The sequence below is a fragment of the Sus scrofa genome, chromosome 3 (assembly GCF_000003025.6).
Source record: "Sus scrofa isolate TJ Tabasco breed Duroc chromosome 3, Sscrofa11.1, whole genome shotgun sequence".
Taxonomy (NCBI): Eukaryota; Metazoa; Chordata; class Mammalia; order Artiodactyla; family Suidae; genus Sus; species Sus scrofa.
The window spans coordinates 22,033,184-22,060,483 of record NC_010445.4 but is presented as its reverse complement, the minus strand read 5'-3'; the positions used below and the strand labels follow the sequence as shown (position 1 = coordinate 22,060,483).

Below are 27,300 nucleotides of genomic sequence, written 5' to 3'. Positions count from 1 at the left end.
AATTTCTGCTATATAGCATAGTGACCCAGCCATTCATATATATGTATATACACATTCTTTTTCTTATGCTATCTTCCATCGTGTCCTACCCCAAGAGATTGGATATATTTCCCTCTGCTGTGCACTAAGATCTCATTGCTTATCCATTCCAAATATAATAGTTTACATCTACCAATCCATTGGCGAAGAATGGATTAAGATGTGGTACATATGTACAATGGAATACTACTCAGCCGTAAAAAGAATGAAATAAAGCCATTTGCAGCAACGTGGATGCAACTAGAGATGCTCATACTAAGTGAAGTTATCTCATTTCTTTTGCATTTATTCGTTGGGATGCTTTCATAAAGAGATGTTTCCTTCATCTCTTGGTTTCCTGGTGGTACAATGCACCTAAGAAAGGCAGGATGGGCGTTCCCATTGTGGCACAGCAGAAACGAATCTGACTAGGAACCATGAGGTGGCGGGTTTGATCCCTGGTCTTGCTCAGTGGGTTACGGATCTGGCGTTGCCGTGAGCTGTGGTGTAGGTTGCAGATGTGGCTTGGATCCCGCGTTGCTATGGCTGTGGTGTAGGCTGGTGGCAATGGCTCCGATTTGTCCCCTAGCCTGGGAATCTCCATTATGCTGCGCGTGCAGCCCTAAAAAGACAAAAAGAAAGAAAGAAAGAAAGAAAGAAAGAAAGAAAGAAAGAAAGAAAGAAAGAAAGAAAGAAAGAAAGAAAGAAAGAAAGAAAGAAAGAAAGGCGGGATGGATGCTGGTTCTTTTCTGTTATTTAACAGTGTGCATGAACTGGCTCACTGCTGTTACGCTCCAACAGGTGACTAAAGGTTGCTTTTCAACTATAATTTTTGAGTAAAAGAATAGAGTCCATGGGAAGAAAAACATTAGGTGAGCAATCATTCAGTTCGTACGGGGCTTGGCAGAGATGGAGAAGAGCCTGCATCTCCTGGGTCCAAATTTCTAGTGGTATCTTGGGGAACCCTGGACTCTCCCTCAAGGCTTCACATAGTGACAGAAACAGGACTAGATGAGACTCTTCTACCGCTAGACTCTCTCATTGACACATCATCTCGTTTCTCCTTTGGGGGTTCCCAAATTGGCCCCTGGACATCCTCAGGCGAAGGACCGTCTTGGTGGTAAATAGTCTAAGAAGGAGGTCTGGTCTCAAGGAGGAGGCTGGGCTGACCTGAAGCAGCAGCTGGCCGCTGCAGCTGGGTGTGTTGAGATGGTGGTGTCGGGGATGGGTCATTTGTGATGAATACTGAATAAGTACAGTATGTTCCTTTGTAATTTGCTGTTTTAAACGTGGAAGACCGGTTGGGCTTGAGGCGGTTCTTTGCACACTGAGCTGCCTCACTCCCTGGTATCTTTCTGGAGTTGGAGAGCAGGGCCTCGGCATGCAGGGAAATGGTGCAGCACCCTGGGGCCCTTCTAGGAGTTGTCCCCGGCCAGGGAGGTGAGATCAAGATCCCAGAGGGGGCGTTCCCTTCGTGGATCAGTGATAATGGACCCGACTGGTATCCATGAGGATACGGGTTCCATCCCTGGCCTTGCTCAGTAGGTTAAGGATCTGGTGTTGCATGAGCCATGGTGTAGGTTACAGACGAGGCTCGGATCTGGCGTTGTGGCTGTGGCATAGGCTGGCAGCTGCAGCTCCGATTTGACCCCTAGCCTGGAAACGTCCACATGCCACGGGTGTGGCCTTAAAAAGACAAGAGAGAAAAAAAAAAAAGAACCAAGAGAGCAGAGAACACAAGGGTTCAGAGGGTTCGAGCCTTGTCTGGGGAGAAAAGTCTCAGGTCCCTGACCATCTCCCAATCCAGCAAGGCCAGGGATGGGATAGGTTGCTTTCTCATTGGTGAAGATCAGATGAAATAGTTATCCCACCTCCAGCTGCTGTGTTGTTTGGGTTAAGAAAATGTAACTATTTATTTTTTAATTCTTTTTCTTTTTAGGGTCGCACCTAGCATACGGAAGTCCCCAGGCTAGGGGTCGAATAGGAGCTGCAGCTGCCAGCCTGCACCACAGCCACAGCAATGTCGAATCCCAGCCGCATCCTTAACTCCCTGAGTGAGGCCAGGGATGGAACTCAAATCCTCATGGACACTCCGTCAGGTTCTTAACCCTCTGAGCCACAACGGGAACTCTGAAAACTGTAATCAGAGTTATGCTTGGCTTGGGGAGATGCACTGAAAGCGAGGTGATCGCAAGGCCCTTGGGGGCTGAGTGGGGTCGGCTGAGGCGAGAGCGGAGACCCCCCCCCCCCCCCCGACAACCCTGCCATCCACATCCACTCAGCAGATGCTCATTGCGTGAAAGGCTCCAATTTAATTTTTTTTTTTCATTTCCTTTTTGGGGAGGCTAAGCACATATATTTGAATTTTCCATAAATTAATTTCAAAGACCTAATAATGCCTACTCTATGTAAGGCACAGGACCAACAATCTTTTTTTTTTTTTTTTTTAAGGGCCACACCCGCAGCAGATGGAGGTTCCCAGGCTAGGGGTCGAATCAGAGCTGCCGCTGCCAGCCTACACCACAGCCACAGCCACGCAAGATCCCAGCTATGACTGTGACCTACAGGGCAACACGGGATCCTTAACCCACTGAGCGAGGCCAGGGATCAAACCCACATCCTCATGGATCCTAGTCAGGTTCCTTACCCCTGAGCCACATGGGAAACTCCAGGACCAACAATCTTAAGCCACATACGTGACATTCCTGGGATGACTTTTGACATCATCTCTGTTTCATAGACGGAGTCCTGAGACCCCAGAGCTAGTACATTTTAGGGTCAGGATTTGAACGTTGGCAAATGAGGGGCGGTACACTTAACCACGACATTATGAGGTCTTTTGAGTGTGTGTTACCCGGTTTCCACTCCCTGACATGCCTGGGGCCGAACCTCCAGCAGCCGCCTATCTCCAGGCTCCAACAGGGGCCGAACCACATCTCTCACATGCTCTGCAAAGCGCCATAGCTGCCCCATCCCTCAGCCTCCCCATTCCCGAAGGGGATCTGATTTTCCATCTGAGCCTCTATCATCGTGTGGGCCTTCGAAAATTCTGCTTCATTCCAGCCTCACCGAAAAATCTTGCAGTAGGAGAGAAGAATACCTGTAGTGCCACTTTGCAGTGGAAAGGATTGAGATCTGGGCCATTGAGTAGCTTTCTCCAGACGCAGCACGGGCTCACAGGCCCGCTCTACTCAGAGCCCATGCTTTTGCTGTATGTTGTGTTGAGTTGCAGTCAAAATGGCCTTAACAGGGCTGATAAAAAAAAAAAAACCAACAAACAAAAAACAAAGTGGGAGTTCCCTGGTGGTCTAGGGGTTAGGACTTGGTGCTTTCAACTGCTGTGGCCTGGGTTCATTCCCGGGTCTGGGAACTGAGATCTCACATCAAGTTGCTGTACACCACAGCCAAAACCAACAAGAACAAGTGGCAGCTGGCATTAGCGAGTGCCTCTGTGCATGTCAGCTGTGCTCCCTGCTCTGCAGGTAACCTCTCATTTTATCCTCCTGTCACGTCCCCTGGGTGGGCCCTGTTGCTACTCCCAATTTATAGATAAGGGCGCTGATACTCAGAGAAGTTAGGTAACTCGAGCAATGCCATTCAGTAGGTGGGGGTGGCGCTGGGATTTGTTCTGTAAGATGCTAGAACCCCAAACGCTGAAGCCTCGGCCTGCCCTCCAGATTCCTTTTTCAAGTTGATATCTAGTTTGTAATAAATAATAATATACACTGTCTAATTTACACATGTGTAAGTGTTCTAGTTTGTAATTTTCCAGTTTATCAATTATTTTCACTTTCAACTCCAGACTCCTTTTCCTAGTTTATAAATTGTCTTCATTTTCATGATCACACCTAGTTTTTTTTTTTTTTTTTTTCCTTTTTCATTTTTGGCTGCCCCGTGGCATATGGAGCTCCCGGGCAAGGGATCAGATCTGAACTGCAGTTGTGACCTAAGCCACAGCTGTGGCAGCACTGGATCCTTAACCCACTGTGCCTGGCCGGGGATCGAACCCAAGACACCGCCAATCACACCAATCTCTTTGCGCCACACCTAATTTTAACAAGAATACCCTAAGCACATATTACTATTCTGACCAACTCTTAGAAATTTGAAATGGGAGTTCCTGTTGTGGCTAAGTGGAAATGAGCTGACTAGCATCCATGAGGACGCAGGTTCTATCCCTAGCCTTGCTCAGTGGTTTAAGGATCTGGCGTTGCCGTGAGCTGTGGTGTAAGTCGAAGACTCGGCTCAGTGGTGTTGCTGTGGCTGTGGTGTAGGCTGGCAGCTACGGCTCCAATTTGACCCCTAGCCTGGGAACCTCCATGAGCTGCGGGTGCTGCCCTAAAAAGACAAAAAAAAAAAAAAAAAAGAAAGAAATTTGAAATGGCTTGGGTTGCAGAGTTGGCAGGTGTCCCAATGCCCCTCTAGGTGTCCTTTCCGCTATAAAAGGGCCACCTCCTTACCCCTCAAGGATATTGCAAGGATTGGAAAGATGTTGTGGTAGGAGTGATTTTCACATTTAGGGAGTCCTACGTGTTCTATGAGGCCAGCTGTTGTTAGCCTGGCTCAGGTGAGCAGGAAGGCCCATGAATGTGATCAGCTGTCCCCTGCTCACCTTCTGGAATTGCATATTCCCTGACCCCCCCAGGGTGGTGCTTCAGACGTGGGGGCAGCCGGGCTGGCAGAGGCAGTAACCCCAAAGTCAGCATCCTTACTGCCAGTCTTCAGAGGAGACTAAGGCTTGTTGATTCTGTCCACAAACCTTTATGTGTTGACAGAAATTTGTCAGGACCCGGCTGCCCCTCGGTAAGGGTTTGTCTGTGAACCCAAGAGACCCAGTCCCAGGTTCCTTTGGAATTTACATGCAAATGGGGCAGGCGGATAGTAAACAGAGCAAAAAATAAAGGAGTGAGAGATGGATGGATGAAGACAGAGAGATGCAATTTTGGATTGGAGGATCAAGGAAGGTCTTTCTGCTAAGAATGCCATTTGAGCAGAGACCAGAGCAAATGAGGAAGCAAGGCATGTGGATATCTGGGGGGCAAAGTGTTCCAGACAGCAGGAGGAGTGAGCGGAAAGGCCCGAGGCGGGGACAAGCTTGGCGTGTTTGAGGAGCAGCGCTAAGGCCAGTGTAGCCCCAGTGGAGTGTCATTTTAGATTTCGTGACCCAGAATTCCTTTATGAATCAGCTACCTTTTAAAACAAATGACAAATGTGGTAGAACATGCTGCCAATGGGATATGTTTTGCTTTGCCAGAGACTTAGAATATGGACGAGGAAAGATCCTTAGAACAACTAAAAAAATCTCGAAGGTGGTCAGAGGAGATAAAAGGGAAAAGGACACATTCTTCGTGCATTGTCGTTCCGAAAACAATGCAAATTTAATTCCTCAAAACTTGCTTAGAAAAGCAAAGGTACCTCAGAAGTATTCTTAGACAAGTGGATTTTTTAAATCTTTGAAAAGTATGCGTGGCGTGATGGGAACAGAAAATGTAGGATATTAACTTCTATGTAAGAGATTATTCTAAATAGGTTAGGGTTAGGGTTAGGGGTTAGGGTTAGGGATATTAACTTCTATGTAAGAGATTATTCTAAATAGGTCCAAATTGAATTTGCCCATGGGAAAAGAATCAGACACAGACAAATCAAAACATTGATTTAATTCAGGGAGGGGCCTGTGGGTAATTGTCTTCCTTTTGAGTTTATATTCTTTCCGAAGTGTCTATACTCAAAGTCAAAAAGTGTTGAAGGAGTTCCCGTTGTGGCGCAGTGGTTAACGAATCGACTAGGAACCATGGGGTTGCGGGTTCAATCCCTGGCCTCGCCCAGTGGGTTAAGGATCCGGCGTTGCTGTGAGCTGTGGTGTAGGTTGCAGACGCGGCTCGGATCCCCTGTTGCTGTGGCTCTGGCGTAGGCTGGCAGCTGCGGCTCTGATTGGACCCCTAGCCTGGGAACCTCCATATGCTGCGGGAGCGGCCCGAGAAATAGCAAAAAGACCAAAAAAAAAAAAAAAGTGTTGAATGTGACATGTGATGGCAAAAGGTAATACGCAGATACACAGGTGCAAAAGCCTCCTGAAGGGGGTTGAATTTTTGGAGACTTGCACATTAGATAAGCTGGTCTTGGGAACATGGGGTTTAGGCACATTGTTCTAGGAGCACAAAGGGAACAGGATAAGCATGAGCTTCTCAGTCCCATACATCTGGGTCTGTGACCCCCAGGAAGTCACTTAACAAATCTGAATATTAGTCTCATCATTTTTCAAGTGGCATAGTAAGTGAGGATTAATAGAGCTGATGTATAAAGTACCGAATAACCAATAAATGGAAGCTACCTGCATTATTTGAGCTGGGCTGGAGGGGGCATCTGGCTGCATGGGCACAAAAGGATTATATCTCCTCCGGTCCTTTTGCAGTTTTTCCCAGGGACAATTGTCAGCCCGGCATATTCATACAATTTCCCAACTGCCAGTGGGCACAGGCAGTTAGGTCTCCTTAGCAAAACATCTATTTTAAATGTTTTCTTTTCAATTGAACATATGCACTTCTTTTTTTTTTTTTTTCTAAATAGAATTAGATTTTATGAGTCATTGAAGGACAGAAGTTACTTCCTCCCCAAATTTGCTGCCATGGCCCAGCAAGAACTCAGTTGCAAGGCATGCTGGGACAGGCATCAACCCAGAATGGAAAAAGCGCTGGGGAGGGGGCGGAGGTGGCTTCCCCTGGTAGGTGGTCCCTGATGGCAAGTCCCTTGAGCAGGCTCCAAGAGTCTTGGTAACGCGGGGTCAACTCTGGGTTGGCAGCTGTATCCAAGGATATGATTTAATGTAAGGGTGTTGCTGTAGGAAGCTATTGGCTGTAGTCTCAGGCAGCCATGGTTGAGCTGCACGAGACAGAATACCCCCCTCCTCCAAACTAGCCCATGTTAAAAAATATCTATATAGAAGAAAGAAACAATCCAAAGGCAAAGATGTTCTTGAGCCTCACAAAGAACTAGAATCTGTCACCTCAAAGCTTTCTAGACCAGCTCTCTCATTCTTTCTCCTTGCTTTCTTTATCTGGCTCTGTTCCTGGTGACATGGACCCTAAGCCCCTTGCAGTTGGCCTGTCCATCACCTTCCCTGAAGTCCAGTTCATACTGAAGAAAGAGAATTGGATTGGCTTCGCATAGGTCAGATGTTTTATTCCCAGTTCATTCAAATGGTAATGGGCTACAAATGTGGTAGGAACCTTTCAGAAGAGGTGGAATCTACGGGTACCGGAATCACTGGTGCTCTTGTCAGATGGGAGGCGCCATCTTGAGTTCCAGGAGAGGAACTGGGCCAGAGCAGGACAGAGCCTGCTTCAGGCAGTACCATCTTGGTATTCCATGCCTCTGAGGAGGGGGAGCTGGAGAGAAATTGCAGGGTGTCTGGACCTTAGGCAACAAAAGCCACCCAAGACTCTTGAGTAGAGGAAAGGACCCAGGAGGGTAACCCAGGCATATAGAGCTGGGCAGGTAGGTATGGACACAGCCTGGTTCTCTCTGCCTTTGCATATTCGTTCAATAGTCAAAGGTTCATAGAATTCCAAGGAAGAGGAGAGATGACACTAGCCCTTGAGAACTTTGCCCTCTATGTGGAAGAGCCAAGCTTAGAACACTGAAAATACAGTTAAAAGAGTATCAGGTTGCTTGATTTTGATAGTGATTCTTAGGCTGTGGAATGCCGGGGAAAGAAGATGCCTACCCCGCTCACTGGAGCAAGGCTTTGTGAGTTTGCGTGGACTCCACGGGCGTCCTCTGTTATATCTTTGCAAACCCCTATAGAGGAGAAGCTATTACTACCCCTTTTGGAAGGCAGGGGAAGTTTAAGCAACTGATTCAAGGTCTCAGAGTGAGGAAACAGTGCAACTGGACCTTGAACCCAGGACTAGCTCCTGCCAAAGCTGAGGCTCTCAACTGCACAGCTTCTTGAGAGGAGCAGATGGATCTGAGCTGTCTGAAGAACAGTGTACAAACAGGATTAATTCACTGATCACCTTGGAAAATCACTGAAGATCATTGAATAGCTTAACGCTTACTGCAGCTTGTCTTAGAGCAGGGCACCTGCTCTAAGAGTTACCCAAGGTTGTTGATATTCTCGTCCACAGTACCTTATTACAAGTGACAGGCATCTTGTCACACCCCACTTTCAGCTGTTTTGGAGAAACAATGATTAGCCCTTTGAATGCCCTGCCCTATCCAAGCCCCCCGCCCCCGGGGTGACCTCTGCATATGCCATCCAGTCATTGTTTTGTTTTTCATTTTAGGGCTGCACCCATGGCAAATGAAAGTTCCTAGGCCAGGGGTCAAGTCAGAGATGCAGCTGCTGGCCTACACCACAACCACGGAAAAGTCAGATCGGAGCTGCATCTGCCATCTACACCACAGCTTGCGGCAATGCAGATCCATAACCCACGGAGCGAGGCCAGGGATCAAACCTACATCTTCATGGATACCAGTCAAGGTCTTAACCCACTGAGCCCCAACGGGAACTCCCAGTCATTGTTTTAAAGCAGACTATCTTCATACTCAGGCTCCACCTTTGAGAAATTCTATCCGATCATTTTTGCACACCGCAGTACCCGACAGATATTTAAATTTTCTGTATTTACTGATTGAAGATGAGAAGTCACGGAGAAGGGAAATTTAAAATTAACTGAAATCATTTCATGCTTAGGGGATGAGGGCAGTGTGTAATGAAGAATAACGATGACAATTTGGAAGAAACATGTTGAAAGTTGAGCAGACTGGCTAGCTTAAAGAGAAAGATGGTGAGCTCGCCTTTCAGCGCTTTTAATTGGAGTTGACAGTGGAACACCCACGTAGAAACGTCCTGTAGCCAGCTGGAGCCAACTGGAGCTCGGGGGGGAGGGAGAGGATAGAAATTGGAGTCAAGATTCATCAGTCCTGAGAGATGAGCGTTGATGTTTTGAGCTGTGACAAGTCCTCTTTGGAAAACAGAGCAAGTAGCAGAGGGCCCAGCTGGACTCAGAGTGGATGTGCAATATATATTTTCTGTTCCTTTTTTTTTCTTGTGCTTTTTAGGATCACACCTACAGCCTATGAAAGTTCCCAGGCTAGGGGTCGAAATGGACCTACAGCTGCCAGCCTACACCACAGCCACAGCAATGTGGGATCCGAGCCGCGTCTGCAACCACAGCTCACGGCAATGCCGGATCTTTCACCCACTGAGCAAGGCCAGGGATCGAACCCACTGAGCCACAGTGGGAACCTTCAATACCTGTTTTCCAGTGTCCGTGTAGGAGAGGCCAACAAAATGGCCCTGATCAAGACCCACTGCATGGAGTTCCCGTTGTGGCGCAATGGTTCACGGATCCGACTAGGAACCATGAGGTTGCGGGTTCAATCCCTGGCCTTGCTCAGTGGGTTGAGGACCTGGCATTGCCGTGAGCTGTGGTGTAGGTCGCAGACGCGGCTTGGATCCCGTACCCTGTGGTGTAGGCCATTGGCTACAGCTCCAATTAGACCCCTAACCTGGGAAGCTCCATATGCCGGGGAGATCGGCCCTAGAAAAGACACAAAAAAACAAAAAACCCACTGCATGCAACTATGAGAAAGATCTTTTGAAGGCTTGTAATAATTTTGCAGTAAGAGTGGGGGACAAAGTCAAATGCCAGTGCACTGTGGGGGGAATAATTATGTCAGAATTGGAGGCAGTGGGTGAGGGCTGTTTCTTGAGCTCAAGTCTCCGGGGTTCCCTATTGGTACCACCTGTGCAGTTTCTCTGAACACACCCTACTTTATTTTATTGCAGCTTTTTTTTTTTTTTAATGTGCCACATCATTGATTATTTTTAATTTTTTAATTTTTTATTTTTGTCTTTTTCCCTTTTCTAGGGCTGCTCCCACGGCATATGGAGGTTCCCAGGCGAGGGGTCCAATCGGAGCTGTAGCCACCGGCCTACGCCAGAGCCACAGCAACAGGGGATCCGAGCCGCGTCTGCAACCTACACCACAGCTCACGGCAATGCCGGATCCTTCACCCACTGAGTGAGGCCAGGGATCAAACCTGCAACCTCATGGTTCCCAGTCGGATTCGTTAACCACTGAGCCACGACGGGAACTCCCATTCATTATTTTTTAATGAAAGTGTAGTTGATTTACAATGTGGTGCCAATTTCTTTGGTACAACAAAGTAACCCAGTCGTACCGATGTATACATTTCCTTTCTCATATTATCTTCCATTGTGGTCTATCCTAAGAGATTGGATATGGTTCCCTGTACTGTACAGTCGGACCTCACTGCATATCCACAATGTAAACCATCTAAATATAATCGTTGGCATCTACTAAGCCCAAACTCCCCGTCCATCCCCCCCACCCCTTGGCACCCACACCAAGTCTGCTCTCTATGTCTGTGAAAACACATCCTACTTTAAATGATGGCTTGAAGCCCCTGTGTATGTTCCTTAACCAAGATTCTGAATTCTCTGAGGGCCGAGCCTGGATCTGCTTCTTCGCATTTTTTTGCCCCTTCAACACCGAATACCATGACTTGCAAAAATATACGCTCCCTGCAAGGTCTCAAATTCATTTCTCTGCTCAAGATGGGCTCTAGATTGCCGTTGGCAGTGTTTTCTAAATTTTGATGTTCCTTGCTTTGGAGTGGGAGATGAATCTTGGTGGGACATGGACAAGTTGCATTTGTTTTAAGCACAAGTCATTTAAGGGATTGATGTACCAAAGCCAGACTGGTTATAGCATAGCGTCAATAGACTCCAGATAGGCTTTTATTTTTTACAGGGAGGATGACTCTCCATTTATGGCTTTGGTGTGAAATCTTGAAATTTTAAAATAACTGTGTTGAAGGAAAAGAAAAAGCGAGTTAATAAAAATATGTTATAATAAGTACCTTTTAGTAAATGAGTTAGAACACGTGGTGAAGATGTGGAAGCCTCTCCGGAAAGCTGCTAAGACTGAAGTTGGGGTTTGATGACCTTATGCAGCGCATCTTAACCCAGCCCCACCTTGCATTGCTCCCATCTCCTCTTTCATAACTCCATGCATCTTCCGCTCCCTCCCCAGCAATAATAACCATAAAATCAGGGGCTTTGCGTGCAGGTTAGGTCATTCACAATACGCATTCAAAGAAATGGGAAACTATAAAGGTAAAAACAGAGGCATCCATAGCCCACCTAAAATTATCTCCCAAACCATTTTGGGAAACACTGCCATTTGGAAGTGTCTCTGGTCTCCCACCCCAGGCATCTGGGGACTCCTTAAGGTTGGGCACCACGGATCATTCACAGCCGCGTCTCTGGAAGTAGAATAGCCTGGCATAGAGTGGGCATCATTAAGTGCTCAGAAAATGAAAGGAGAGCAAGATGCCAGCCATAATATTTACCAGCCGAAGTGCCAATGCACTCAAGCCATGCTCAGTGCAGTTCAGAGAAGATGGATCTCAGGGTTTCCCCCACATACAGTTAGTGGTAGAAACAGACCACGAAACGTGGCATTATCTACCGTGGAGCTCTCTCCCTGATGTTGGGATTCTGACCAATGAGTTTGGGGGGCAAGTTGAGTTCTGCCCAAGCAGAAAGCAAGCAACTGAAATCTCTCTCTGTGGCCGATGCCATCTGCTAGTTTTAAAAATAATTTTTAAAAGCAAGTGTTTTGGTTCTCTTCAATGTGCAGCAAAGACAGATGGGCTATTTTTAGGCTTGTTTTCTATCAACCCCCCCCCCCCCCCCGAAGAACCAGGGGCTGGATGTTGGCAGTTCTGGCTGACGGGCTCCACTCCGCCACTAACTTGTAAAGTGCCCTTTTTGCAAGTCTCACATACTTCGGATGCTGAGAACAGAACTGATACTTCTGCTTCTCATTAGAGATGCTGAGAGGGTGAAGTCAATCTGAGAAGGTCCTTCAACATTTCAAAAAGAATCGATTACCCAGTAGTCCTTCCCAGTGATCTGCCAGCTGTTTTTGACGTGTGGCTGGATTTCCACGTCCCTCTCTCCCTCCTGCTGAACTGGAAGCTCCCGGAGGGGAAGACCCACTCACACATTCATGCAGTGCTGGGTTCATGACCTTCCACAGGAAGCTGTCTGATATCAGAGGTTACAAATGTAGACTTTGAAACTTGCCTGCCTGGATTCAAATCCTGCCACAGGAAATAGTAATCCTTGTCATATTGGGTTGTTTCGAGAGATACATGAAATAAAATACATAAAGCACTTAACTTCTCTGTATAGAAAGAACTCACAAGGCAGTAGCTTTCTTTCACGGGGGTGGTTATTCTAATTATTACACACACCAGAGACATTTGGCAAATGCACATATGACTTACCTGAAAGATAAAGTTCTTTTTAAAAAAAAAAATTTTTTTTTTTGTCTTTTGTCCTTTTAGGGCTGCATTCACAGCATATGGAGGTTCCCAGGCTAGGGGTCTCATGCAAGATGTTGCTGCTGGCTTGTGCCACAGCCACAGCAACGCCAGATCCGAGCCGTGTCTGCGACTTACACCACAGCTCATGGCAACGCTGGATCCTTAACCCACGGAGCGAGGCCGGGGATCGAACCCACAACCTCATGGTTCCTAGTCAGATTCGTTTTCGCTGCACCACGACGGGAACTCCGCTTTTTAAAATTTTTATTGAAGTATAGTTGGTCTATGGAATTGTGTTATTTCTGCTGTACAGTAAAGTGATTCAGTTTTATATATGTGTATATACATATACACTCTTTTTTAATATATTTTTCCCCAGGATGTTGACCTTGTCGTTTATCTCTTCTATGTATAACACTTTGCTTCTGCTAATCCCAAACTCGCAATCCATCCCTCCCCCAACCTCCTCCTCCTTGGCAATGACAAGTCTGTTCTTGTCCAGAAGTTTGTTTTTGCTTCGTAGATAGGCTCATTTGTACCTTTTTTTTTTTTTTTCTTTTTACAGCTGCATCTGCAGCATATGGAAGTTCCCTGGCTAGGGGTTGAATTGAAGCTGCAGCTGTGGCTTGCACCACAGCCATGGCAACACTGGATCTGAGCTACATCTATGGCCTACGCCATAGTTTATGGCAACAACGGATCCTTAGCCCACTGAGCCTGGCCAGGACTGAACCAGCATGCTCACAGAGACAAGGTCAGGTCCTTAACCCACTGAGCCATGATGGGAACTCCCCATTTGTGTCATAGTTTAGAGTCCTTATATAAGTGATATCACACGGTATTTGTCCTTCTCTTTCTGACTTACTTCACTTGGTAGGAGAATCTCTCATTGTGTCCATGTTGCTGCAAATGGCATTATTTTGGTTTTTTATGGCTGAGTAGTATTCCATTGTATATATGTACCGCACCTAGAAGATAAAGTCCTATGCACGTTAAAGAAGACCTTTTTTTTGTTTGTTTAATATGGATTAACTGTTTGTTGTCTGGCCATCATCACGTTAGGACACAGGTCATTTTTGTACCCACTTTACAGGGCAGATGGATCATGTCCACTTCACAGGTAAAGAGAAAGCTGGAGATTCCAGAGGTTAAGTAGGTGTTGTTACCCAGCCAGAAAGTAGTGGAAAGAGATGTCCCATTCTATATTGACTTCCTTCATGTCTCCTTGCCCTACATGTCACTCCTCCGCCATCTCCACTCTTGGTTCTGCAGCCCCGCTTTGTGACACTGGACAGCAAAAGTCCTTTTACACGGCCACCCAACCACCCCAACCTCTCGATAAAACCAAAGCACATCTTTCACAGCAGAACCAGTCCTGGAAGCCACACACTGTCATTTTTACCATGTCCTCTTGGTGACACCAGTCAGTCCCATTCAGAGTGAGAAGTGGCGACATAAGGATGTGAGCACAGAACAGTGAGAATCCCAGGGGGTCATGGTGGAGACTGGCTCCCAAGCTCCCTGTAACCTGCAAGAGGCTTCACTTAACAGTCTCCACTGTTTATTACAATTAACTGGAGTCTAAACAATGATAGCCGTGACGTCACAAGATTCATGTGCTCATTATGTTCTCCAGTGCAAATGAATATAAATTTAGCGTTATTATTTATTTCTTTTTCAATTTCACCAACTGCATGTGCTTACTTGCATCCTTCCAGGGACATATCATATTCCACTGCAGCAACTAGGGGCCTGTCATGGAGTCCTGCTGGGTTTTTGAAAGAAAAAAAAAATTTGTGGGAGTTCCCGTGTGGCTCAGTGGCTTAAGAACCCGACATAGTCTCTGTGAGAATGTGAGTTTGATCCCTGTTCTCGCACTGCGGGTTAAGGATCTGGTATTGCTGCTACCCACGGCATAGGTCACAGATGGGGCTCAGATCTGGTGTTGCTGTGGCTGTGGCGTAGGCTGCAGCTGCAGCTCCAAATTCAATCCCTAGCACGGGAACTTCCATGGGCTGCAGATGCAGCAGTAAAATGAAAAAAAGAAAAAAAAACTGTGGCCTTTTATTTTGAAGTAATGTCAAGCATACCTAGGTGTTGCAAGAATAGGACAAGAGAGAGAATAATTAAACAAATGTGATCAAGTGTTAACAGTTCATCTGGGATGAATACACTGGATGTCCTTGTACTATTTTTGCAACTTTTTAAGTTTTCTAATTTTTTAAATAAATTTTCTTGGAGTATAGGTGACTTACCATGTTGTGTTAGTTTCAGGTATAAGCACAGCGAATCAACCATATATACATATATATCCATTCATTAGGCAGATTCTTTCCCCGTCGAGGCTCAGTATTGAATAGATTTCGCCTGTAGTAGGTCCTTGTTACTGATGGGTTTTGTATATAGTAGTGTGTATATGCCAGTCCCAAACTCCTAATCCATTCTTCCCCCCAGAAACCCAGCTAGTTTTTTTTTTTTTTTTTTTTTTGGCCGGAGGCAGGGGTGCGCATGGGCGGCACATGGAGGTTCCCAGGCTAGGGGTTGAATCGGAGCTCTAGCTGCTGGCCTCCACCACAGCCACAGCAGTGCAGGATCTGAGCCACATCTGGCCCACACCACAACGGCTGCTCCTTAACCCACCGAGCGAGGCCAGGTATCGAACCTGCGTCCTCATGGATGCTAGTCCGATTCGCTCACCGCTGAGCCCCTTTGATAGGAACTCCGGAACCTTGCTGGTTGGGACCATAAATCCCAGCTCTCCACCTGGAACCTGAGACGCGCTAGGAGGCTGACTTCGCTCTTTGCCCTCTTCTTCCAGGACCGCCTGTACTTTGTGATGGAGTATGTGAATGGTGGCGACCTCATGTACCACATTCAGCAAGTGGGCCGCTTCAAAGAGCCTCACGCTGTGTAAGTGAGAACCTGTGCTGGGCTTTTTCCCTGGGCAGAAATGGGTGGGTTGTGAGTTCCTTGGGGGTCTTAGGTGAATAGGGATTTTAAACCTCTTGGACCTTCTTCTTCATAAGAAATATCATCATCAGGGCAAAGGGGGGTGGGGGTGGATTCTGCTGCGATGGAAGACTTCTTTCTTTTTCTGACACCAGCCAAGATCTTGCATCTTGAAAAACCAGAGCTGTTTCTTTATTTCAGAGTTTTGCCCCTGGCTCATAAGGAAAGGCCCTGTAGCTTCCTTGGGGAACATTATTGTAGGTTTGGTGTCTTCCTTTGTGGATGTTTATGGAGTGCTAACTATGTGCCAGGCTCAGAGTTTGCTCATGGTCAAGTGTGATGGAGGCTTGCTCAAAGTCACAGAGCTAGTGTGAGGCAGATCCAGAATTCTGACCCAGATCTTCTTTGCTCTTATTCTGAGATACCTCTCTCTCTCCCTCTCTCTCTCTCTCTCTCTCTCTCTCTCTCTCTCTCTCTCACACACACACACACACACACACACACACACACACACACACATCCCTCCTTCCAAGGAGATGAAGGCTCAAGTTGCAGCGTGGTTATGCTCCGTGGCTCTCAGGTGGGGATGCCTGCTCTGGGCTTTTGGAAATCTGTTTCCCCTGCTGAGTCCGTTCTGTGCCCTTCCGTCTGCAAGGCAGCTGGTCTTCTTTTTAGAGCACACATTTCATCCTGTCTCTCCCTGCTGTTGGTGACCAGGAGCGTGGCGCATCAGAGGATCAGCAGTGCTAACTGGTCCTAGGGAGTCGGCCAGGCTCTTGAGGTCCCTCTAGGAAGCCCATGGGTCTCATCAGGGCTGGCCAGCTCCTGTTCAGTTCAGCCTTGCCCCCTCTTTCCCACCTGCCAAGGTCGTGAGCACTGATGCTGGCAGATTTTGCCTTCTCGTGCTCCCAGATCCCGCCATTTCCGTGTCTTGGCACAATTCCCATGGGCTGCCTCTTCTTTTACATCTAACATCAAATTAACCACTGCTCGTCATTCGATGATCACACAAGACCCATGGTCAGGACACTTCACGGGGTTCCCCAAAGCCCTGCCCGACAGGGGTGGGATAGCTGGACTTTCCGGTTCTCTCAAAATCGTCTTCATTCTGGGTCTTCATGAAGAGCTTACACTTCAGCCAGATGCAGTTGCCGAGTCTGGCTGTGCCAGAATCTCAGCCAAGTTATTGCATGTCGCTAAGCCTCAGTTTCCTCTTTGGAGGCACAGGGAGGTACAAGTAGCACCACCTCGTCGGATTGTTATTAAGATACAATCAGATGATGACGCACAAGGATACAAGGTCAATAGTAAGCCTTCCACAGATGTTCGCTGTTACCTGGAAGATTCTTGCACATGCAAGCGTCTGAAACGATCATTCTCCAGCCAGCTCATCACATCCCATGGCCTCCTCCCCATTAAGCCGTTGCCGAGCCTCTGCCTGCCCCATTTCGTCCTTTGAGCAGCCTCGCAGCCCTCTAAACCCTGGTCATCCATCCAGACTCTCAGACTTGGCTTGATGAGCTGTGTGGCTGACCATCCACGGTGGGACATTCATGCCCTCTGCCCAATTCAATAATGTATTGAATTCTGAGACTTGCCAAGCATATGGTGTCCTTGAATTTCTCCATTGCTTTTTTTTTTTTTTTCTTTTCATTTCAGATTTTACGCTGCAGAAATTGCCATCGGTCTGTTCTTCTTGCAGAGCAAGGGTATCATTTACCGGTAAGTGAAACGCTGCTGTACTTTCCAGCTCCTCGGCTCCTTCAGCGCCTTCCCTTCCCTGCCTCTCTCTTGAACTGCTTTTAAAATTAGAAGCCCTGGTGGGGGAGGAATCCTCCAGTACTAACTTCGGCATGTGTTCTGCCAGGCAGCCTCGCCCACTGCCCTGGCAAAGTTTGGACTGCTCTATGTGATGATAGAAGAGCTTGACGGCCTCTGCCTCCAGGGATGATCTGGAGCCTCAAACGTGAGGCCGTTTGCTCTAAGAGGAGGAGGCTCACCCCTGGGGACCCAGTGCTTCTTCCTCTTGCCCATGGACCCCGCATTTGGGGAGCAAGCAAAGAATCTTGGCGGGTAGAATGTGCTCGATCGTATTAGGATGAAACAAGTTTCCTTCTTTTTTCTGTTTTTTCTTTTTTTGCTATGTAACTATAATTTGGAAATGGGTCTCTGAGTAGCTTGCCCTGAAAGACAGGATTAAGTTCAGGACTTGGCATTTGCCCGTGTTTGGAGGAGCAAGTGTGTGATCATAGCCGGATGAGTCATCCCATTTTATATCTCATGCAAGGCAGACTGTTGAGCCCGAGGCTGCTATTTGTCAGTGAGTCCTGAGTGTGCAATTCCCCCTTATGCCACATGGATGCAGATGGCCTTGCAGCACAGGCTTGGGCTGGTTTGTTATGCAAGGGAGGCTGGCGAGGGGCATGGGCTTCCAGAGGGCGCTGGGCATGGGTGAGGGGCTATTTAAAAGATCCCAAAGAGTCACGAAAGTCCATTCATTCATTCATTCATTCATTCAACAAACGTTTATTGGAAGCCTACCTTGGGCTGAGCTCTGCTTTAGGTGGTGGGGATACAGCATGAAGAAGACAGACAAAGCCCTGCCTTTGCAGAACGCATGCATATTCCAGTGGTGGGAGCCAGATGCATAAATCATAAAAATACAGGGAGTTCCCGCTGTGGCGCAGCAGAAACGAATCCAACTGGTATCCATGAGGTGGCAGGTTCAATCCCTGGCCTTGCTCCATGGGTCCCCAGCATTGCCGTGAGCTGTGATGTATGTCGCAGATGCGACTCACATCCCACGTTGCTGTGGCTGTGGTGTAGGCCAGCAGCAACAGCTCAGATTCGACCCCTAGCCTGGGAACCTCCATATGCCGCAGGTGCAGCCTTAAAAAGACCAAAAAAAAAAAAAAAAGCATGAAAATACAGTCTGTCGACATGTGTTGATTGCCTCTGATGAAGTTCTGAACCTGAAATCCTCGGCCCCAGCCCCCTTTGGAAGCAAAAAGGATTTCTGACATCAAACAAAGAATGGAGTGGACTCTCCACACACTACCATGTGGGGAGCTCTCTGGCGGTACAGTGGGTTAAGGATCTGGCATTGTCACCACGGTGGCTCCAGTAGCGGCTGTGGTGTGAGTTTGATCCCTGGCCTGGGATGTTCCACATGCCTCCAGGGCAGCCAAAAATATACGTATTTTTAAAAACTACTATTGGCATTCCTATCGTGGCACAGTGGAAACGCATCTGATGAGCATCCATTAGGACGCAGGTTCGATCCATGGACTGGCTCAGTGGGTTAAGGATCCGGCATTGCTGTGAGCTGTGCGGATCTGCCGTGGCTGTGGCTGTGGCGTAGGCCAGTGGCTGTAGCTCTGATTCAACCCCTAGCCCGGGAACTACCATATGCCATAAGTGTGGCCCTTAAAAGATCGATAAATAAATAAAAAACCACTATTATGTGACACTGAATATAGCCAGGGCATCCTCCAGCCGCATGACCTGCTGGCTTTTATCACCTGAAGCTCCTTTTCTATAAGAGATGAAGAGGTCCTTACTTCCATCGTTGCCCCAGCTGTCTGTTTGGGGACATGGGATCAAGCCGAGGGGAATGTCATGGATCTCTGTGAATTAAGTCACATTCAGACCTGGTATGTTTAGGTGAAGCAAGTTGCTGCAGAGTTCACCTCGACTAAGTTCCAAGCTGGCCTTCAGAGACCACTTTGGCTTATAGTTAAGCATGAAGGTGGGTGTTACCACAGACAGCACCAGAGACCAAGGAATATTGCTGTTGGTAACCAATGGGGTGCAAGTGGGCCTCCTCTTGGATAAAGAGAACTCAGAGACACAGATAGGAGATGCCAGAATGTATTTTCAGGTTGTATCCTTTTAGTTTATGTATTTATTTATTTATTATTTATTCCTTTTTAGGGCCACACCTGTGGCATATGGGGTTCTCAGGCTAGGGGTCAAATCAGAGCTACAGCTGCTGGCCTACACCACAGCCACAGCAACACGAGATCTGAGCTGAGTCTGCGACCTACACCACAGGTCAAGGCAATGCCAGATCCTTAACCCACTGAGCAAGGCCAAGGATTGAACCCTCATCCTCATGGATACTAGTCGGACTTGTTTCTGTGGCGCCACAATGGGAGCTCCCTTCTTTTAGTTTAAAATGATGACAGTAGCTCAATTCAAACGAACTTACCTTAAAAGAGGCATTTCCGCAGTTTCTCTTGTGGCTCGGTGGGTTAAGAACCCAATGTAGTGCCCATGAGGATGCAGGTTGGATCCCTGGCCTCGCTCAGTGGGTTAAGGATCTGGAGTTGCCACAAGCTGTGGCATAGGTCGCAGCCATGGCTCAGATCCTGCATTGCTGTGGCTGTGGCGTAAGCCAACACCTGCAGCTCCATTTCGACCCCTAGCCTGGGAACTTCCATATGCCACAGATGTGGTCATAAAAGAAAAAAAAAAAAAAAAACCACCATATGATCATTTTGATCAGTTTTTTTCTGCATGATCTTCAGAGGTATTTTTTTAAATAATGGTTTTGTAAAAACATATCTTCCTATGAAATATAAAGGGTCCTGAAGTTGCCTGGGTCATCTCTGAAGCTGCTCCTGGATGCAGGGGCTCTGGATCCTAGGATCCATGGAGGTCCTGCCCTTTGTTTAGGTCTGGGGCTCTCTCTTCTCAGATCTGCAGTCTCACTGTGTCCTCCTGAGACCTTTGGCACCGTTGGCGCCGTCAAAAAAGAAAAGCACAGGGGTGTGCGGACCCTGGTATCTCCCTGGCAGATTATAAGCTATGGGATGGCAAGGGCTGAGTGGTACTCCCCTCTGTGCCCCCATCGTACCTGGTTCAGTGTTTTGCACATAAGGGAGCAGCCGTCGGTTGACGTGCACTAAATAGCATTTCATGAAATCCCTAAATCCTGTCTGTGCAGTGACCTGAAACTTGACAATGTGATGCTGGATTCCGAGGGCCACATCAAGATCGCTGATTTTGGCATGTGTAAGGAAAACATCTGGGATGGGGTGACGACCAAGACCTTCTGTGGCACCCCAGACTACATCGCCCCTGAGGTGAGCTCATGCCGACCCCTCCGGCGTGTCTGTGTCGTGTGGATGTTTTGATGTCACTCCCGAGTCCTAGATGGCCACGTTCAGGGCCGGAAAATGTCCAGGCGGTAGCGGACCAGCAAACACTCAGGCTGGTCCTTCTACCCTCCTCTCAGTTGCTCCCTTGAGATGACACATGCGGATTAACTTAGCACGCATCCAGAAGCTCAGGCCCAAAATACATCAAGGTTTGAGAGCAAATTTAAATAAAACTCCAAAGAACCATCCACCGCACATCAGAAAAATTCTTCATCAAGCTGCTATGGCTCCCAGCCATATGATACCTCCTAATTATGACCCTGAAATGTTTGTGAAGAGGAGAGAGAGAGAGAGAGAGAAAGAGGGGGGGTGGAAGGGGGGGGTTCCCTGGTCTGACCTATGACACAGGATCCGTGTCCTAATACGTAGGCAGTGGTGGTATGCAATTCTAAAAGGCTCAGGATTTTTCTTCCTAGGATGAAGATAGAAATGAAAGTGTAAAGATTTATTTTAGCGCCTCCCCCTCCCTTCCCAGAGGACGCGGTCAGCGGCGGAATGGGTTTCCCTAGCATGTCCGGGTACGAGAATTTGTGCCAGATGATTGCCTCTCTTTTTCCTCTGAATTGGTGCTCAGAAAGGTGGCGTTTTGCCATCTGTTACTGGCTTTTTATGGAAAGGCACTGAGAGCTTGGACATGGAGTCTTCTGTCCTTGACTGGCGGTCACTTGACGTGGAGCAGTGATGATGGGAAGGCCTGGGTCACTAAAGTAACTTGACACAAAATTATGCACCAAACCTGCATATTCGGTTACCAAAACAGTTCCTCTTCTAGGAACCTAGTTTGCAACACACACACACACACACACCGGAAGGGTATGTGTTCAAAGTCCTTTCTTCAGTGTAGCACTTTTTTTTTTTTTTTGCTTTTTAGGGCCACACCCACAGCATATGGAAGTTCCCAGGTTAGGGGTCTAATCGGAGCTGTAGCTGCAGGCCTATACCACAGCCACAGCAACGCCAGATCCGAGCCACATCTGCAGCCTACACCACAGCCCACGGCAACACTGGATCCTTCACCCACTGAACGAGGCCAGGGATTGAACCTGTGTCCTCATGGTTGCTGGTCAGATTCGCTTCCACTGCACCACGACGGGAACTCCTGTAGCACTATTTTTAATAGTGAAAATGAGGAGAGAGCCTCCATGACATTAGTAAAGGCATGGTTGTCTAAAATATGCTGCATTTTCCATTAAGAAGTACTATACAGCCCTTACAAAGATCAGAGCACACCTGTATGTACAAACGTGAACAAAGCCTGCCAGTCTAGGGACAGACAAGAGACTGAGTGACTTATCATATGGATACTATACAAGGTATCATTGCAAAAAGCGAGTGAGAGAGAGATGCAGCTATGGAAAGCTCTTTGAGATATTGTTGAGAGAAAAAAACCCAGGTATGGAGCGATAGACACAATATGATACCATTTGTGAAAAATAAAAATACACAGGGAGTTCCTGTCGTGGCGCAGTGGTTAACGACATCGACTAGGAACCATGAGGTTTCAGGTTCGATCCCTGGCCTTGCTCAGTGGATTAAAGATCCGGCGTTGCCGTGAGCTGTAGTGTAGGTCGCAGACAAGGCTCGGATCCCGTGTTGCTGTGGCTCTGGTGTAGGCCGGTGGCTACAGCTCCGATTGCACCCCTAACCTGGGAACCTCCATATGCCACAGGAGTGGCCTAGGAAATGGCAAAAAGACAAATAAAATAAAATAAAAAAATACACAGAACACTGCAGTATGTTTCTTATGAGTATGTAGATATGCATGTAAAAGCAGAGGAAATCTGGAAAATTACAGACTGATTTTTATATCAGTTACCTCGGAGGATAAGGCTGTTGCAAAGGGAAATTCAGCTTAATCTCTATATTATTAAAATTTTTCACAAAGTAAATGTACATGTTTGTGTGTATTATTTGAGTAATTGAAAAATCATCCTTTAAACAAAGGAATGCTTTATTAGAACCCAGTGGAATTTCCCTGAGGAGGCGCCCCTTGCTGTATCGTCCTTTTGTTAGGACATCAGACACAATTCCTTGATCCCCCTATGAGTTCACTGATCTCTGGTTCACAAGTTCTGCTGCCCTTTCGAGTCGCCTGGGGAGCTTTTAAAATGGAGAGGCCCAGGAGTTCCCATCGAGGCTCAGTGGTTAATGAACCAACTAGTATCCATGAGGACATGGGTTCTGTCCCTAGCCTCGGTCAGTGGGCTAAGGATCCGGCGTTGCCGTGAGCTGTGGTGTAGGTCGCAGACGTGGCTTGGATCCTGCATTGCTGTGGTTATGGTGTAGGCTGGCAGCTGCAGCTCTGATTCGACGCCTAGCCTGGGAACCTCCATATGCCATGGGTGTGGCCCTAAAAAGACAAAAATGAAATGAAGTGAAAATAATATAAAAATAAAATAATATAAAGTAAGATGCCCAGGTATCACCCTAGATCAACGGAACTAGAATCTCTGCAGGGTGCTCCCCCCACCCCCTCCCCACATGTGTGGCTTTCCAAAGTTCCGGGGGGGCCCCTGATGCAGACAAGTACAAGCCCCCAGTTGTGCTCCTGTGTCCTCCTCCAGCCCACAGCCCAGCCTGCCAATAAGGAATAAGCTGCAGGTCGGGCATCCCCTTGCTTTGCTATTAGCTCACCCCATCTCTTCTGGCAACATCTTTCACCTCCCAGGCTCTATTTCTCTTTGTAAAAGGATTAACTTGTTAGGTTGTCAGGAGGATCCGAATAAGACATGAAGTGCCTTAAAAGTGTGAAAACACTTTCAATAAGTGTTCTCGCAGAAAGCTGCTCCTTCGGGTCCCTTGCCATCAGATCTCAGAGGGCATTTCTGTTTTCAGGGCAGAAGCCACGCTGGGCAATGGAGTTGGATAAATGGATGGTTACTTTCTAACCAAGTTTGCTCAGACACCTTTGGCGACTCAGCCAAGCCATCACTCAATCCGAGAACTTCCAAGTCAGAGCTGACATTTTGAGGGCATCATGTGTGAGAGACACATATGTCTCTTTCATCCTCACGAAACCTGATGCCATAGATATTATTATAAACTTTGTTCTGTAGATGGGAAAACAGACTTACGGAAATTAAATGACTTACCCCTGAGGTCACACAGTGGAAACAGCGGTCACGATTCCAAGCCTAGGGGTTCAGTGGCTCAGTGGTAACAAACCCAACTAGTATCCATGAGGTTGCAGGTTCAACCCCTGGCCTTGCTTAGTGGGTTAAGGATCCAGCATTGCCTTGATCTGTGGTGTAGGTTGCTGACATGACTCAGGTCCCATGTGGCTGTGGCTGCGGTGTAGACCAGCAGCTGCAGCTCCTATGGGACCCCTAGTCTGGGAACTTCCATATGCACATGTGGCCCTAAAAAAGCAAAAAAAAAACCAAAAAACGATTCCAAAGACTGTCCAGCCCTCAGTCCTGAGCCCTTAACTTCTGCTCTGTATCAACTTCTAATCCCTTTGCTACAGTTAGTTTTCACCCCTGCTTCCCAATAGATGGTCAACACAGCTATGCTAGACTTGGCCATGCTTTGGCAATTTGATAATAAGTATCGAAACACTTGAAACTATGTATACACTTGATCCACCAATTCTACATCTAGGAGTTTATCTTAAAAAAAAAAAGGAATCAAATGTCCCCATAGCTGATTACAAGGATATGTATTTAGTACCAGAAGAAACCTAATCAATTGGAAATCAATGAACTAGACTTTGGTATATCCATCCAGTGGAATGTTATGCAGAGGGAAAAGCTGATTATGTTGACGGCATGGAAATTTCAAATGAATAAATTTTTTTTTACATAAAAAAGCGTTTATGTAAAACACGTACATACACACAGAGTTTAATATATGTTAACACAAAAAAAATCTAGAAGGAAACAGACCCAAGAGCAATCGCAATGTTTTTCTCGCTTTTTTTTTTTTTTTTTTTTTTTTTTTTTTTTTTTTTTTTAGGGCCACACCTGTGGCACATGGAAGTTCCCAGGCTAGGGGTCAAATTGGTGCTGCAGCTGCCGGCCTACACCCCAGCTCAAGGCAGCACCAGTCCTTAACCCAATGAGCCAGGCCAGGGATCGAACCCGCATCCTCTTAGATCCTAGTCGGATTCATTACCGCTGAGCCACAACAGGAACTCCACATAATTTTTCTCTTGATAAAGGATTATGGGTGATTTTATTTGCATTCCCTTAACTGACCTATATTTTAAAATAAATAGTAAAAGAGTAATAAACACTATCCCATTTCTGAAGTTAAAAATGTTGTTTTCAAATGGTTTTTATTTGTTCCATGATAGCTGGTTTACAGCATTCTGTCAATCTTCTACTGTACCACAAAGTATAAAAATGTTTTTAATTGTGGCAAAAAAAAAAACAAAACCCAAAAAACGGCATTGCCGTCTTAACCATTGCTAAGCCTGCAGTTCAGTAGGGTTAAGCCTATTCGCATTGTTGTGTAAATGTTATTACTTTTGTAATGAGGATCAAAGACTGTTTTTCTTCTTTAAAATGCCACGCTCACTGTATTAAAATTAAACATACTGCATTGTACTAAGTGCTTTGAAGAGGCAATGCAATATCCACAGATGCTTTTCCAGCCTGCAGGGGCCTCTCCGTAAAGGATACCCATCTTCCTAAAATAAAGAATCATCTTGGGTGGACCCTGGGCTCCCTGTTTACTCTCCCTCTCTCTCTCTTTTTTTTTTTTAACTATTGAACTTTTTTTTTCCATCCGTTTAGGGCCGCACCTGCAGCATATGGAGGTTCCCAGGCTCGTGGTCTAATCAGAGCTGTAGCTGCCGACCACAGCCACAGCCACTTGGGATCCGAGCCACGTCTGGCACCTACACCACAGCTCACGGCAACGCTGGATCCTTAACCCACTAAGCAAGGCCAGGGATCGAACCCACAACCTCATGGTTCCTAGTCGGATTCGTGAACCACTGTGCCACGACGGGAACTCCCCCTGCTCCCTCTTATAGAAAGTGGTCCCATCTGGGACTATGAGAGCCAATTTAGTCATTCACAATAGGCAGGTGACAGGCAAAGGGAGAACTGTCCCTCCACCCCACCCCTGCCCCCTCCCAGGGTGCCACTCTCTTTGTAAAAGAAGCGCCATATCCAGTCTCCAGCCGCTGCAAGAAGCCACAGGCCTCCCTGACCGAAAGCCTTCTGTTTTCCAGATAATTGCTTATCAGCCCTATGGGAAGTCCGTGGATTGGTGGGCATTTGGAGTCCTGCTGTATGAAATGTTGGCTGGGCAGGTAATTGAATTTTAAGTGATTTGTAAGGAAAAGCCCTCTCCCACCCCCATCCTCATGGTTTCTTAAAAGAGAAAGGGCCAGCTTGCTACCAGCTCCTAGATCTGAACCTCTGTGACTTTTGTGACCTTGGGGTTACCCTAGTGTGTTGGCTGTTTCTTCCTTCTCTTCTGCCTGTCAGCCCGGAGCCTGGCCTGCAGGTGGATCCCAGGGAGCAGGTTGAGGCACCCGGGGCGAGGCGGGGAGTACAGGGCAGGCATTCTTCTCCCACCCTATCCTCTGCCCCACAGGCACCCTTTGAAGGCGAGGATGAGGATGAACTTTTCCAGTCCATCATGGAACACAACGTGGCATATCCAAAGTCCATGTCCAAGGAAGCCGTGGCCATCTGCAAAGGGGTGAGTGAACCTCTGAAAGCGTGCGGCCAGGACTACCCCATACAGGGGTGCAGGTCGTGCCCTGCACAAGGACGCCCCGCCCAGGGAAGGAAGGGCCATGCAGCCACCCTCTGCCCCATTTGCTAACCAGAGAGCCTGGTACAGATCTGCTGCCTCCCAGAGGAAAGGGAGTTTTTTTTCCTGATGTGCCCAGAAGCATCACAGAGGCCTGCCTGCCTGCAGTAGCATCTTGCTGCTGGCTGGGCTCCAGTCTCTAGGCTGGCACAGGGGAAGGCTTATGGAATGACCAAGGTAGGAAGCCCAGCTCTTTGCCAAAGAGCTGGCACCCAGGGGAGGGTGCGTGAGAGGTCTGAGGCACGAATCTGTGAGCCTCGTTCCGCGGTGGGGCCGATGTGTTTAGTTGATCCTAAGAGTAATGCGGCTTTTGTCCTAAGAAAGTATCAAGCAGTATTCCGTTTAAGAGATTCTTCAGCTAAATTGACCCAAATTGAAAGTCCCCAAAGCCCCCACTCTTCCCACCCCCACCCCCCCGACCCACAAATGGCTGAAAAGCTCCCACGGTTGTAGGTTTCAGTGTGTGCGAATTGTACCTGTGAGCAAAACAGGACACGTATTTGGGGGGAAGGGTTGCTTGTGATGCATCTTGTGTTTGGCCAGGACGTGTGACCCAGATAAGTCCTTGGAGATCAGTGGTCCGCCCCTCTTGGTTGACCTGAAGTGCCTTTTCAGAAGGCACACACCCCAGCCTCACCCCAGAGGTTACGTCTGGGCATCTGTGTTGTGAAAAAGTCCCCATGTCACTTGAAAACTACTGCCTTTAAGTATGTTATCCAAATGTGGGAACTTTTTTTTAATTTATTTTTTTATTGTGGTATAGTTGATTTACAGTGTTGAGTCAGTTTCTGGTGTACAGCTTAATAACCCAGTCATACAGATATATATTCGTTTTCTTATATTTTCTTCCAACATGGTCTATCCTGGGAGACTGGATATATAGACAGCTGTACAGTGGGACCTCATTGCTTATCCATTCTAAATATAATAATTTGCATCTACTAACTCCAAACTCTCTGTCCATACCACCTCCCTCCCCCCTTGGCAACCATAAGTCCATTCTGTGTGTCTGTGAGTCTGTTTCTGTTTTGTAGATAGG

The 27,300-nt window shown here is 47.3% G+C and overlaps 1 protein-coding gene across 2 annotated transcripts in view; it reads left to right on the top strand.

The window, feature by feature from the left end:
- Positions 1–27,300, top strand: part of PRKCB (protein kinase C beta) — a 388,402-nt gene that overhangs the window by 323,145 nt on the left and 37,957 nt on the right. For both annotated transcript variants that reach the window (XM_021086460.1, XM_021086459.1), the window contains exons 11-15: positions 15,200–15,291; positions 16,990–17,052; positions 20,279–20,417; positions 25,672–25,752; positions 26,040–26,147. In XM_021086460.1, coding sequence (XP_020942119.1) covers positions 15,200–15,291; positions 16,990–17,052; positions 20,279–20,417; positions 25,672–25,752; positions 26,040–26,147 — 483 coding nt within the window. The remainder of the gene's footprint in view (positions 1–15,199; positions 15,292–16,989; positions 17,053–20,278; positions 20,418–25,671; positions 25,753–26,039; positions 26,148–27,300) is intronic.